General features: G+C 35.6%; 1 protein-coding gene across 3 annotated transcripts in view; it reads left to right on the forward strand.

Moving 5' to 3' along the window:
* Nucleotides 1-13928, forward strand: part of ASB5 (ankyrin repeat and SOCS box containing 5) — a 28607-nt gene extending 14679 nt beyond the window's left edge. For 2 of the 3 annotated variants that reach the window (XM_063402175.1, XM_063402176.1), the window contains exons 2-7: nt 6748-6827; nt 7851-7958; nt 9327-9477; nt 9612-9746; nt 11780-11971; nt 13332-13928. In XM_063402175.1, coding sequence (XP_063258245.1) covers nt 6748-6827; nt 7851-7958; nt 9327-9477; nt 9612-9746; nt 11780-11971; nt 13332-13459 — 794 coding nt within the window. In that variant the 3' untranslated portion in view covers nt 13460-13928. Of the gene's footprint in view, nt 1-3599; nt 3668-6747; nt 6828-7850; nt 7959-9326; nt 9478-9611; nt 9747-11779; nt 11972-13331 lie in introns of all 3 variants that reach the window. The other variant, XM_063402177.1, reaches the window with a different exon arrangement.
* The last annotated feature ends 2028 nt before the right edge of the window (nt 13929-15956 follow it).

The raw sequence follows: 15956 nt of genomic DNA on the forward strand, positions 1-15956 counted from the left end.
CCTTACTTTGTTTCAGTGACTTGTCCAAGGAAATAATAGCAGCCAAAGAATATTACCAGCTGCTCCCCCTACTCAAGTCAAATCTGATGAGGATCAAATAGACTACTGAGTTTGGAGATTTATGTGATTTTACATCTTGGCATTCTAGCTAGGGCACACAGACTTTGCAAGCTACTTTGAGTTGGAAAAATATCTGGACAGTTGTTGATGCCTCCAGAAGATGTAAAAAACAACCTGTGCATGAGCAATGGCCGTGGAGCTGTGGCTGTGGTTTCATGTGACATGAGAAGGGGGCTGACACTCCTTCCCACATGTGCAAGGCCAAGCACAGAGCTGGCAGTGACTGCCACTGCTCCTACCACTGTCATTGCCATCATCTTCACACAGCATAATGTTGCTTCTGTTGGGAACCAAGCAAGCTGTGTTTGGAAATTGCTGTTGTGTTATTCTAGGCTTTTTTAACAGCGGGTCGTGTTTTGGTGTGAAAAGTATGCTAAAGCGCAATGCCAAACACCCAAAATGTTGCCTGTGCCACACTGGTTTGACCATTCAGTGCATTATACCCCAATGTTGGACAGCACAGTCATATGCTGTGCTCTCCCACAAAGCCCCAGCCTCCTTAGCTGTGCAGCATGAATGATGTTCTGAGAATGCTTTAGGTTTATGCTCAGAAAAAACATACCCTTTGTTTTTCTGTTTGATGCAAAGGTTAGGAGGCATACGGTGAATGGTAGGGAGAAAGGGTTAACATTTTTAATGTCTCTAAAAGTAAATTCAGCTCTTGTCTTTGATTTGGCACCTATGTGTTTTAACACCAGACATCTAATGTAAAAGCTTTTTGGCTGATCGTGGCTATTATTATCTAAAGCTGAAATTTCAGAAGCTCAGAGCTCTCATAACCATAATTAAACTGTGCTTTTAGTGTACACTCTAATGTTTAAGAACTCAGAAGAAAAATAAGCTGTTAGAATGATTTTATAATTCAAGCATCAAAAATCACTCTTTCACGGTCTTAGTTATAAAATAGTATAAATAGATGATGTTCTGATACTGGTTCAGCAGAGGAGTTGAAGTATTCTTTTGTTATTGGGACAATACTGTGAAAAAGGCAGTAAAAATGAACAGTGTTACAGTGAGTTTAAAGTTTGGATGACATGTCTTAAAGAGATCCCGCTGGATATGGAGATAGAAAAAATTTTGAATATTAACTTATTCACTAAATGCAACACTGGAATAGCAAAACTAATGTGTAGTCGTATGCTGCAGGTGCATTAGAGACAGAGCTGTGTGGGAAAGCAGATTTTCTTTGTATAGTTTTTAGGAGTAGGAATTTGTTAGCATTTACACTTGGAATAAAGCCCCCAAACTGTGAAAATCTACATTATGATAAACATTGTAAAGTATACTGGTTTGAAGCAATCAAGTTTTCATTGTTTGTATACATACACATATATAGATATATATACATTTAGTTATATACTTATACAATTAGAGAATTTTCAGATTATCTGAAATATTGAAATGGCATATGCAAATGCAACTTGAACTACATCTTCTTTTTCAGACTTATTTTAATAATCTCTAGCTTAAATTCTGATTCTCTTGAAGTTCTTCAATGTTGACTATTTAAATTTCATTTATTAAAGAAAAAGTGGCTTCTGTTTTTCTGGTCATATCTAATCATGGTAGTTAAGCATCACAGATGTATTTCTTAAAATTTAAATCCTTCATTGAGGATTTTTTTTCCAATAATTTTCAACATCACATATCAGTTATGTAGTTGACATGCTTCTTTATCCTACACGGTATCACCACGAGCCAAGCTAGATAAGGACACTCAGGAGACAGGTCTGGGTTCCACAGAGCAAGCAGGGCAGGAGCACTACCCTTGGTTTATTCTTCCTATTAAATACTGCTGGCAAGATGACCATGGATTGGAGAGTGGTTATTCCCACCTCTCACCCACATTGGTTAAGGAGGCTGTCATTCAACCTCCCCTTCTCTTCAGAAAGAATTCATAGCAATGGCAATATTTACAAAACACGATCTTCTGTTTACATTAAGGAGTGTGAGAAGCTGCACACTTCTACTTTAGTATGAATGCTCAGCAAACTAGGAGATCTCAGGGCAACAACACGGGATTTAGACAAATGAGTAATTTTATAGTGCCACAGTAAAAATCTGTTAGAACCTAATTAGATATACAAAATACCAGACACTTTCAACAACTGGAGTGAAGTGATTCGGTTGATCTTGGGACTCTAATGTGGCAGAGTTTTTATCTTTAGTTATGGATCCTCTCTGTTGCTTCAGTTGCCAAAAGCTGAAGTACTCAGAATGCATCTTAAGAAATAAAAGGTAACAGTGTTTGTCTTAATGCATAAAATTTGTTTGTTTTGCAGAAATAAATATTAGCAACAATGCTCCCCAAATACTCTGTGTTTCTCATCTCCCAGTAATGAGCTGTGTCAGGCTTCTATTTTCAGTTCTTTTTTGATGATAGTGCTTTTTGTGACAACTGGGACTTGATCTATCTAGTCGTAGAGCAGTAATTTTTAAAGTGCTGAGCTCTGATATAAATACTCTCCCAGTGAAGTCAGTGAGAAGAGCTTCATTCATTACAGTTCTCCTTTTGAAAATCTAAATGTATTTTTTAGAAATCTAAATCTTTAATGTACTTTTTATATTGAGTTGGAAGTTGTTGTTTTGGTTTTTTGGAGGGGTGGGGTTTGGAGACTTCACAAATTTTTAGAAATAAAAAAAGAATGACATGACTGGAAGTAAAGACTGTTGTGAAAATATTTTTATTTAGTATTTTACAACTGTGATTTTAATTGAAGGAATGACTTATAGATAATTGCAGGTGGATGTAAAGGAGGGAAGTCTGTAGGGAAATGGGAAAATAACATTAATGACTTGGAAATGAATCAAAGTCAGAACTGCAAACCCCTATTTTTGGACATTTTCACTGCTGAGAATAGCTACCAACGCCCCAAATTCACAACCAAAGAATATTTTTGAACATAAGTGAAGGAATAGTGAACTACTAAAAGAAAAACACAGTTCAGGTGCAGCTCAAACAGCATTTGAACGATGTTCAGATTATCTTTGCTTCCTTTTCTAGATGTATTATGAGTAAGTATTAAATTAACACCAGGACATTTGGCAGTACTTGCCTTATAATCTTTGTACTAATACCAATTTTTGAGGATACAAAACTATCTCTTTCCATGAGGTTTAAAAAGAAGCAGTTTATCCTGCAATTTATTCATGTCAAGGTTCTCTTGATTTCTCTGTGACTTTCTCTTGTGTTGAAATTCCAGTTAATCTGTCTTGTAAAGCCAATGCACAGATAATGGACCTTTGAGAAGTTGTTATGTTAAAGAAAGAAATGTGAAAAAAAGGACAGCAGTCCTTTACCATAAGAAACTGACAACTTGTAGACACTCATATATTCAAACTTGTGTTTGCTGAAGACTGAAAGTTCATATTAGAGGGAGCTGATCTTCCAAACATAGCCAGAGTGTTTTAACAACAGGCCCAACTAGTAAGAGCAGATTTTTTTATTGTTATTATTTTTTTTTTTTTTTATTTTCCAGATTGAAAGAAATGAGTAGGATTTATAATTGCAATTGGCTGGAAGTGCCATGGGGAGATGGAGATTTAGGTATTGTATAATAATTTGTAAATCTTTTTTTAACTTCACCCATTAATGCAGTGAATATATTTATTCTTTCTTGTTAATGCTTACAAAGCAATGATGCTTTGTAATAGTTTGCCCTTCTGGTAAACAATACACATCAGAGAACTTGAAACTAATGTGGCTTCTGTATATAGTTAGAGATACTCCATATCCAGCACCATCAGAGACAGTACCAGAAGGAAATTAATGCATTCTCAGTTTTGGAAAAGACTATATTTGCACATACTGCTGTTACAAACACAATGAATGGATGTGTTTATATTTTTGCTAATGACTTCTAAGTGAGAAACATTGTAATTTGTAGATTAGCAGAAGGCAATAATCCAGACAAAGAATTTAAGAACACTTTTGATGTCTATTTATGGTAAATATTTATGTTGAACATATTCTTGTCCCTGTGGTATTTAATGATGAATTACTATGTATATCAACAAATCAGTTGGAATGTGAATTTTCCTTTTCCAAACTTGGTCATCACAAAATAGTTCTGCAACATTTTGTTTTTAGATTTTATTTGTTAGTAGAGATGACACAACTATTTTGCACTTTATGGATTTATCAGAAACAGCTGGCTGCTGAATGTCTCTGCCTGAAGATAGGGATATAAGGTGGGTCTAGGTGCAAACCACAGCTTAGGATCTGGCATCATTTTATTATCAACTGTCACTGGAGTAATTAATAGACATTCTTCTGGTGAATCCAAGATGGTAACAGGTGAATGAAATAAAGGTGAAAAATTGTTGCTTTCAGATCCTACCTGCATCTTTGTTGTATTTATACATGGCTACAAAAAGTCTGAAATGTAAGTGTTTTTAATGGGCATAAAAGATTCAGAACTTTTATGATTTTATAAGATTTTTTCTGTATAGTCAGCTAAGTGCCTTTTTTTCTGGTTTGTTTTCCTTTTCATTTGGTAGGATAAACTGTCAAGAGAGAGACATTCTCATCTATAGAGACAGGGGGACAAAAGACCAAAAGCAACCTCTAAATACAGATTTAAATTTGAGGAATTTATGTGTGGTGTTTTTAAAGTATTTTGGTTGGTTGGTTGGTTTTTGGGTTTTGTTTTTTGTTTGTTTGGTTTGGTTTTTAATTTTGTTTTGTGGGGGTTTTGTTTGTTTTGTTGGTTTGGTGTGGGGTTTGTTGTTTGTTGTTTTTTTTTTATTCAGAATATCAATAAGAATTTCAAAGCCTTACATTAAATTAACCTGAAGTGAAAAGTATGGGGAATAATGTGTGTTCATGTGTACATACATGCACACACAGATGACCAGAGCTTAGTGCAAATAATTCTGAGGGAGTATTGGAAGCTAAATCTTGCCAGTGGTCCATTTACTGCCATAGATGAAAGAGTTCAAGGAGCTTTCCATATACAGGATACTCTGACATAATAGTAATCCCACTGCTCATTTTTAAAATTAGGTTTATTAAACCTTACTCTCATATTTTTAAACTTCTGTGATCAGCTTTACGTAGTCTTATGATAATTTATATAATCACCTTTGCTTTTGTTTTGCCAAGTTTTTGATCTCAGTAGTATTCAGCAGTGATGAGTCACAAAGTGCACTATGTTCTCCAAGACGCAGTCATATGTCTGTGGAAGTTTTAGTCTCATTCACTAACCCCAGTAGGAAAATGGAGGTTTTATGTACATTTTCTTATTGTGCACTATTTCATATGTTTTCAACTAGGCCCTGATTTCTTTTCGGGTTGAGCAGCCTTAATCTTTTCATCATTCTTGGTGTGATTTGAGGGGGCTGTTTATAGTAAACAAAAGTGTTCTTGCTGAAACAGCCTAGTGGACAGAAGGAGTCCAATAGGAAACAGAAGCAAGGTCTATTTCTGGGCTGTAGTTGCCTTAGAGCTCAGGCTGAAGACTGCCAGTGATTGAGCAACATCTCGGCGTTTCAGATTGATTGCGCTGTCAGTAAACGCAGTGGCTGGCTCTGCAGGCAGTCCCTGGCCGCGCCAGAGTCAGACCTGCACGCACAGAAGAGTCGTCTGTCCAAGTTACCAACCCATCATTCCGGGCTAAATCTCTCTACATTTCTTCAGGAATTTTGGGTAGCTTGATATAACTCACACAAATGATTGTATCGGTATTTTACAATTCTAGTGGTTTTGTTATTAGAGGAATAAATACTGATAATTCACAATGCATTTTGAAGGTGTTTCTTCCTTGCAAAGCCTCTCAAAACTGAATTTTCAAAATTCCTGACATAAATCAGTATCAGCTCTGCCTGCAGCCTTGGCTGGCTGGAAGGAACCTTTCAGTGTGCAGCCTTCTAGAGGAAGGGGCAGGTCCTTCAGCAAGAGCTTCAGGATGTCTCCGGAAGCTGGGTTGGGAGTTATGGAGGGTTATGTTTGTGAATACAGGGTTGTTGTTTGGTTTCTATTTTTTTCACTTGTCTCTTTTGGGGGCGATAAATAAATGAGAATAAAGGCCAGATATGTTTACAGTAAACATATCTAATTATTTTTAGGCCTAATAGTTTATGGAATGAGAACTTAGACTTTATATCTTATTTCTGCTATAGTAATATTTTTACTGTGATACTCATTGTGTTTCTCTCCTTTACTTGTGTAGTAGCTTCAAATTAATCTCACTATACATAAAGATTCCCACATTGCTTTTCATAAACACCAGCTTCTTTGTGACTTCTTCAGGCAGTCTTACGTCTGGTTAAAGTTCAAAAAATGCCTATATTCCAGCTACAAAGTTTTATCATGTGTATTAAAAATTAACAACACTAAAATAGAAGTGAAATATGGTAATTAGTGAACTTCTTAAATCAGATTAATGATATAAATATCTCAATATTTTGTTTTGTGGACCACATAATTATTTATTACAGATGTTTACACTTAATAATGGAGCACATTTTTATTGTTCAGAAACCGATCATTTGAGTCCCTAAAGAGGAAAAACTAATTTAATAGGACATTTTACTTCATTCTGTGCATCGTATTTTCTAGTTTGCTCTGTACATTCTAACCCCTCCCTAATTCACATGACTTATTCAATAAATGTTGTTATTATCTAGGTTCTTGGGCAGATCGCTCACCTCTGCATGAAGCAGCCAGTCAAGGACGTCTCCTTTCTCTAAAGACTTTATTGTCACAGGTGAAGGCTCTGTTTTTAGAATTGCTTTCATTTTTAATGTTCTTTAATTTCTCATCATAGATTATTGATGCAGATTTAGTGTGCTTTCTATTGCTTTTTTCACTTGAATTTTTCAGAGCAATATATATTTAGGAATTTTCTCATATTTAAGATATAAACTAGTATTTAAAAATTTTCCTCTGTATCTTTTAACTCTCTCCTCCTCCCCAAATAAAAAAAACCCACCAAAGTTGTCCCTAAATTTATGTCAGTCTTCCCCTCTTGCATAGTATAAATCAATACAGTTTCACTGCTTTAAGCCTTTGGGTAAATAGAGCTAGTCAGGAAGATCTAGTTAACAGGAAGAATCACTGAAAGATTACGGTTTTGCATTGTTTTTATTACAAAAAAAATTGCTAATATCAAAGGGAGAGACTGTAAATGCTATATTTTAATATTACAATATTGTCCTATTAGCTATTTCAATATTGAAAAATTATACTATAGAATACATTTGATGAAAGCAGGTAGATAAAATTTTTAGTTAAGAATCAAACACCATCTACTGCAAAAAATTTAGAGAGGTGATTTTATCAATCCAGTAAGTGTTTTCTTTGCTAAAATTTATGGTTTTGGAAATTTCAGACCCTAAGTCATAGGAGGATAGAATCACAGGAGAGTTAGACTCAGGTCTTTGTGGGGTTTTAAAGATCCCCCAGAATGGAGATGCACCACCCTATCCCTCATCTGTTTCAGGGTTTCACTGTCCCACAGTTAATTTTTTTTCCACATAGCTACTTGGAATTTGCCATGTTCTGACTTGGGTCTGTTGCCTTTTGTCCTGTCACTGTACATCTAAACTGTCTGCATATTTTATACCCATTTCTGATTAAATATAAATGCTCATGAGGATGAACTTACTGCAAGTTGGGTTTTAAGCCTGTTTAGAGGCTTACTGTAAACTATTCATTTGAACAGTAGTGTGAGGAAATGACTCTTCATAGGTTTTGCATGATCTTTAAATACCATTCACATCTATTTTAGGGGTACAATGTGGACACACTAACAATTGACCAAGTAACTCCACTCCATGAAGCCTGCCTGGGAGATCATGTAGGATGTGCAAGAATCCTCCTTGAAGCAGGAGCAAATGTAAAGCTTTGGTTTTGTTTTCTTTTAGATGAAGTCCAATTCTAATCTTAACTGAGAAGGATATATGCCTTTATTTTAATGTAATTAATTACCCTGTGGCTGTGTTCATTCCATGTAATTACAGCTGCCATCTGAATGCTAGCAAATGAAAGTGATGGACAGCCACTAAGACAGTAATGAGTTGGAGCGAAACTGTTAGCAGTATTCATTATGATATTTCTCTTCTAAAATATGGAATGCATTCCTCTACTGGGTTCCTCTTGCTTTGAGTGGCTTTCAGGAGACTGTTCTTTTAATCTTCATAATGTCTGCTGTCACGCTGCACCTATGTGCTCTTAAAATTCTTTGGTCTGAGTAGAAAAAAGCCCCGTCTCTGTTCTGTACTCTTGACATGGACTGTCTTATCTTTTATCCTAAAATGAAAATGGGACTTTACAGATCACTTTCAGTGCAATGTCTTCTGACATCAGAGTTCAAGTGCATAGCTTCCTAGGTCTCTGATCTTTGTAATGGAAATATTTGTTCTTAAAATTCAGTCTTTAAACCATGTGGAATATCTCTGTGTTATTATAAAAAAAAGACAAAAAGATACAGAGATATTTCCAAAACCAATTTTTCCCCACTTCAGCTAGCACAAGGATTCTAAAAATACAAAACTATAGGGGAAAAAAAAATTCACCTGGCTTGTTTTTAGTATTTTTAATTATTTTGGTGGATTTGGGGTTGCATGAAAGATATGCTAGTCCTGGAAGGAGCCTTCTCCTCCTAACTGTGTTCCTTCCCTTAGTATTATTCACCCTCACAAAGTTGCCTACTTTGTCTCCTTACTCTCTCACACTGAAAGTATTCAGTTGGAGAGTGAGGGGGTGAGGTTGGTATTAAAATAGTGAGCTTATCCTATTAGCTTTTTCTCCATCCCGTGAAGTACCCCTTGAACCTGGAGACTAAAACTACAGAAGAAAATGGCAATTAATCCTCAATACTTGCCAGCGCTGTGAAGAGAAGATCCCTTTATCCCATTAAGTACGCAAAGTGTAAATTTCCTGTATGGGTGGAACAAGCTCAGTGAAAGGGCTTCTGAAAATTATTTACTGCCTAGATGCCAATGTATGCTCTTTAGTATTCCAGGAGTATTTATCCAACATAGTTTAACAAGATAACAGTAAACTAATCCCAACTGAGAAGCATGGTAAGAGGAAGACAATTTCACAGGGACTGGTCAGCTAACTTGTTATTTTAACTAGTTTTTGGTTTTGGTTTTGGTTTTTTTTTGTTTTTTTTTTAATCTTATGCAATTTCTAACTATTTCCTGTTTACAAATCTACCTTTCCTTCAATTCTTTTTGTAAATAGATTTTATATGTCCTAGGTAAATGCTACAACAATTGATGGAGTGACACCGTTATTTAATGCCTGTTCGAGGGGCAGTGCAGCATGTGCTGAGCTCCTGTTACAGTACGGTGCCAAAGCTCAGTGGGAGTCCTGTCTGCCATCACCAACACATGAAGCAGCCAGCAGAGGTAAGAAATTGCCTCCTCAAAAAAACATGGAGCAGCTGAGCAATGTCTGAGCGAGAGCGTTAAGAAATGTGTGTGGTTTTGTCCATGAGACAGCGTACTGAAGTGGAGCCAACTGTCATGCTTTGTACTGACAGGTCACAGTGATTGTCTGGAGGTACTGATATCCTGGGGTATAGACGTTGACCAAGATCTTCCTCATTTAGGAACACCTCTGTATGTAGCTTGTGTTTCACAGCAGATCCATTGCATTCGGAAGCTTCTTTATGCAGGTATGTCATGATTAAAATAAAAATATTACTGGTCTGTAAAATAAGCATATTGTACTTGCCTTTGAAATCAGCTGTGCTCAGCCAATTGAACAGGAACCTGTGCAGGGTTCTACCTCAAAGTTTATGCTGAGTCATGTTTTCTTATAACTTACTGTATCTTTTATTTTTCGGTGCCATAGTAAGCGTAAGAGGAAAAAAGGAAGCAAGACCAGTAAGAATGAATGTTCAAAATTCTCAGTACACACAGCAGCTTTATAGATATTAATTTTCTGTAGGAAAAACAAGGGTAAAACATGAGCTTTGAGAAATTTTATGTAGTAATCACTGAGATTTCAATCAAAAATATTTTAGCAATGAAGTCCCACTCACTTTGATTCTTCAGCAAATTCTATTCAATCTTTTCATGAGGCATAGCGGCTGAGTTGTAGAGGGAAGAGGTGAGGTAAAGGGCATCTGATTCTAAATTTGAGATTATTTATTGAATCAATGGGTAGGAGATGTTGAAGGCTCACTGTGTTTCAGCACAAGTCCAGGGACACAGCTGGCAGGGCTGAAAGAAAATTTACTGTGTTTCAGGTATTTACATACAGGGCTTTTGCATCCTTCAGAACAAGGAATTAAAATGTATATATGAATAATTCAGCATTGCTATCATTGCACCAGAATATTTTTCTAGTTGATTGCATGCTATATTTAGAACTTAAACAAGCAGTTAAAGTGGTTCTCATTGAGTCCCTCTCCTCGGATGATTAATTATCCTATGTCATGATTTTTTATGTTTAAGAACAGTGAAAGTATAATTAGCACATCTTGGGATTCAAATACTACCACACAGAAAAAACAGTAACAGAAGTGTATAGTCTACATTTGTTGGTGCCCCGAAGTAGAAAAGCTTATGTAAATTGAGAATATAAGTAACCACTTATGTAAATTAAATTCTTTTCATATTTTATCACTTTGTGACAATGTATTAGAAGTTGAAAAGCAGATAGACAATGAAATAAGCAAGAGAATGGTACTGCAGAATCATGCTCAAATTGTTAGTATTAAGAACAGTGAATTATTCAGATTTCGGATCCAATTGCTAGACCTGTGACATTATTAACTTATTTTACTCAAATGGACATTTAAAATGCAAAAGAATGTTGATTCAGGGAGTAAAGTTGGTACAGGTACAGAAGGCAATTTTTGCTCTCACAAGGTCAGTAAGAAGTCTGAAGAAGGCTGGGTTTTAGATGAACCAACAGCTTCCCTGTAACAGAAATTCTTCCATAGTAACTAGTTTAGTTTAACTCTTGCATGGATTTTTTTTCTTGAATATGAATGCATTATCACAAATTATTTAATCCATTTTAATTTAAAACATGTTAACAATCACCTATTAATATAAAAGTGTAATAATTAGAACCCACGGATTGGGAGAATTAATGGTTTGGAGTTTCTTTCCCTATTAACTTTCTTGAATGTGTATATCACCTTATTTAAATTAAAAAAAATATATAGTTTAATAAATAAGGTTGGATAGGATAGGATAGGATAGGAGTCTATTTCAAAGCCTTTGCCAGCTTCATGTGAAAAATTATAAGGCATCCAAGATTCCTTCTTGAGTTAGTGTACTCACAAAAACACACATTCAAAACTTCAGTTTAGTGATTTTTTTTTTTTTTACGACTAAGTAAGAAAAGTATTTTTTATGTATTGCAAATTTTCTGAAATGTTTACAGATATGCTTTTTCATGATTAGGCAACAGTGATGCTTATGTTACCTGATTGGTACTGATACCTTTTCATCTGGTTGTACTTAGGTTACACTTAGGTAATAAAACCCGGGATAAAAAAAAAACCAAAATCCGAAGAAAACACTGATGTGATTAGTTCTAGTTCTATGCAATAAAATTAATAAAGTTGCTAAATGCACTGTGGCATTCCAGGCCAGTGGTGGGTTTTGTTTGTTTTGTAGCCTCGTCTTTCTTACTCAATGACAAATTTAATTAATCTCTTCTTATGTCTCTTTACGTGCATCTACCCACCAGGTGCCAACGTGCAGAAAGGAAAGCATTTGCAAACTCCACTCCATGCTGCTGCCCAGCATTCTAGTACAGAGATTGTAAACTTACTCCTTGAATTTGGGGCAGACATAAATGCCAAAAATTCAGATTTTGAGAGGCCTGTTGATTTAGCTGCCCCAAGCAGTTTAGTGGAGAGACTGCTGCTCTTCCACGAAGGTAAGTTTTACATGTTTATATTTGAAGCTGCAAATAACTTGTATTATTAAAAAAAACAATCCCACCTAGAAAAACCCCAACTTAACAGTCCAAACAGCCCGTTGTGGAAGGTATCTCTGTGCTGTATGAAATGAATATATGAGCATTCAGGTAATTTCTTTTCTAATTCTAAACATACTCAGCAATATTTAGCCTCAGGCCAGAGCCCATTGACCAAGCAGCATCAGAATTTATAAACACTGAAAAAGTATCATCATATGTTTATTGGGTGTTTACACAAGTAGACATATTTATTGGTTTTTACAGACCTTTTTAAAAAGAAACAGAGTATTTGAATTTCAGGTTAAAATATATATTTCATTTTTGTCAGCTGTCATAATATTTTTAAATATATATTTTATGTGCATATAAAGCAAATTATTTTGATTGTGGGCAAAAAGCATAAGAACTTTAATTTTTAGAATTTTCTTTACAAAATTATAAAAACCTGAGAAACAGGAGACTAAAGAGTTTATAGTCCCTCAAACTTCTTAAAGGTCTGTCTGCTTTGGAGAGAGAGAATATTCCAAAGGGAACTGGACTTGTTCAGACTGAACTATATAATGTAAAAATTAGCCACAAGAGAATGAAACAATTTCAATAACCATGGGCATCTTTTTAGAGGTGAACTGACAAGTAACACTGATTCATGTTTTCCTCCAAAAAACCACTCTGTAGTCTGATTGTTATTAACAAAACCCCTCTAAAACCTGTATGTTTTCACAAATTTATCAAGACTAGTAGTGTTTTTAAAAGTTAGAACAAAAACAAAAAAATGCCATGAAACAGATATAGGTTTATTGTCCAGAGAAAATAGCAATATTCATTTTGAGGCAGTTCTGGGCAGAGTGATAAAGACATTATGTTTAACTAGTAAGACCACTTAAATATGGTCCAGGATCTCGAGCTATTTTGCATGCATCTTGTTGCAGTGATGCATTGGCAATGCAGCTGGTAGTGGTGTAGCAGGCATGTAATCTGTACTTTGAGTAAAAATCCCCAAAACAACAAGCCTGCAGTTTTTAAAGTTATTGACATCAGATATTTTCCAGGAGTTGGTTTTTACTTAAAAAACCTGAACTTGTCTTGCTTTCTATAGTATTTCCCTATCTATTATTAAGGTTTAAGCAGCCCCAGTCTTTATCTTTGAGGGCAGAAAGGCAATGAAGGAAAGGGAATGAAAAAAAAGGTCAAATTTGCAAAATGGGAACTCTTTTTTTGTGTTTTTTTTTAGAAATTCCATTATTGTGCAAGCCTGTTGTAAAACAAAGTGTTGGCTTTTATAGTTGTACAATTAAACTCCTTTCTTTATTATTTGCAGCCACACCATCTTCTCTTTGTCAGCTCTGCCGACTATGTATCCGAAATTACATAGGAAGAGCTAGACTGCATCTTGTTCCACAACTCCAGTTGCCGACAATACTTAAGAATTTCTTACAGTACAGATAACATAGTAAAAATTGTTAGAAACTTAAATATAGCGAGTACATTTTCTTCTGTTTATTGTACATTTTATCTAAAGAACTGCTGGGCGGAAAAAAAGCCTTTTGCATATTGCTTAAAAAACCTGTATCTTTGACACCTGGTGTTGGTCATGTAATAGCAATTGGGAGCCATTCAGCAACTAGTGCCAAGGTGCTAATCCAGCTGAATTGAATAAGTGTGCTGATACTCGGGACATGATTGTATAACTTTATCTTAACTCTTAATAGCTTTAGTGCTGTTACCTTTAATTGTGTTTTTGTTTTAAAATCTGTTCTACACACCGGAACCACAAAGAGTTTCTTCATTATTATTTGTTAAGTTTGTCCATTCTGAGTCAATATTTTATGTATTTTTAAATTTCTGTTTTTCGTGTACCTAAAAACACTTGGTAATTGGTGCACTATATGCATTGATAAAAATAAAACAATTAGACATTAATTATTTTCCTTTTTCTTTTTCTTTATATAGACAATTCATTAATCACAGTGAGAAACTTCCTTTACTCTTCCTCATTGCCTGTGCTGTGAATTGTAATTGATGTGAACATAACCTCAGTTTTTTACATAATTCTGTTTATTGGTACAATTAGTAACTTATTTCTCAAAAGCCTTAATGCGGAGATAGTTTTGACATCCTCTTGTAAAACAGAATTATATGGGCACTTCCCTTATCTTTTTGTAACAATGCTGTGCCCCAACCATTTAATGGGTATATTAAATAATTATTTGCCTCAGAGAAAAGGCATATTTTAATGTGTAGTATCTGTGAGGTTTCTGAAGGCATGTACTGGAGATGGGAATACTGAATCCTCAAGCTTGAGTTCAGGAGGTAAATACAAAGTTTGAAAAATGTCAGTTTTTAAGAGGGGTACAGCTCATCAAAGGATATTACTTCTCTTACTACCTGTTTTGTAAACTTTTACCCAGCTCCAAAAATCCTTGCAAATTCCCAGAATACTCCAGCTTGCATTTCTGTGAAAATGTTCAGCTTTCCTTGAATATAGTTGAACTATTGTTCAACTCTAGCCAGAGGTGGAATGGTAAGACCCCCCCAAGAGACATTAGAAAACTCTAAGTCTTTGCTCATGTCCTTGAATTTTTAATTATTGTGATCTGAATATATGAAAATGCAGCATTCCTCCTTTCCCTCTTCTCATTTGGTGTTCCTTTGATGACAGATTAGTTTCTCAGGGACTGATAGTTCCTGCAAGCCAAAGCACGGGACACCTGAAAACTTGCCATTTGCCCTTGGTGATTCACCCTCTTCCATTCCTTTTCTGTGACTCCTTTCAGTATTTATATTTCTACTGGAAAGATGCTAAGTGAGGAACTAACTATAGAGGAAGCTTTCACAAAGAGGAATGCTTACTCAGTTGCTAAATTACATACACCTAATAAAAATCTAGGTGTCTTGACACCATTTTAAATAAAATTAATTTGATTCTGTTCCCTGCAAAAACTCTAGTTAGGGGTCTTTTCTGGAGTCCTTTCAAAGGAAAGTCAAATGCAAATATGAGGAGCTACTTAGGAGTCCATCATATTCTGAGTCTCTAGTGGGGTGGGTGTAGTGGTTTTTGTTTTTACTCAGAAAGTAGAAATTTGTGTTTTTAGGTACAACACCATTACTGTGTATTACATTGACAAACAAGCCAACTTTGAACTGCCAAGCCAACCACAGCACTGTTGAACTTCTCCATGTAGAATGAGCTCATTTAGAACCTCATCTTCAAGAGTACACATCGCTTTTTAAGTATGACTCAGACAAAGTGGCAAAAAAGCACTCATGTTCTATACACCTATATCAGTTTGGAACAAACATAGTTATTCTGCAAAACACCTGTTCAGAACACAACTAGATAATGTTCAAAGTTTTGCTAAGAGTCACACCAGAGTCCAAGCCATCTCATTGTGTATAGGTGTGTTCATGCTTTTGTGGCATTTGCAGTATCTATTCCCTCCATTCCCCCTATCCCTGCCACCATCCAAAGAGCAAACAAGACCATCTTTGTAGTTTACAGGTATTTGATACTACTTTTTCTGTAATTATACAGAATAGGAGACTAGTGAGAAGAAACTGGCTTGTGTAAAACCATTACTTTGATATTAGGCAAGAGGCACTTTTCAACATAAACTTCCATCTTTTGCTAACAGATGTTAAAATTCAGTTCATTTTGGCAGGCTGAGCTGAGCTGGATCGGGCATTGCTTCTGTTACTATGTGACAAGGACAAACAAAATAGAGAATGGATGTGGTTGGCCTGGCAGGACTATGCACTGGAACAGGTCTCTGGCAGATCAGCGCATGCTACTGCCACATCCCAAAAACAGAGCAATGAAATAAATACCTGGTGCTAGTGCTTGGGAAAATCCTTTCCAAAAAATGATCTCTTGTTCAGCCAGAAATGAAAGGAAACAGGTTTGTTACTGTTCTCATGCTGTGAGGGCCCTATTCCAATGTGGCTC

This window comes from Prinia subflava, chromosome 7, assembly GCF_021018805.1.
Source record: "Prinia subflava isolate CZ2003 ecotype Zambia chromosome 7, Cam_Psub_1.2, whole genome shotgun sequence".
Taxonomy (NCBI): Eukaryota; Metazoa; Chordata; class Aves; order Passeriformes; family Cisticolidae; genus Prinia; species Prinia subflava.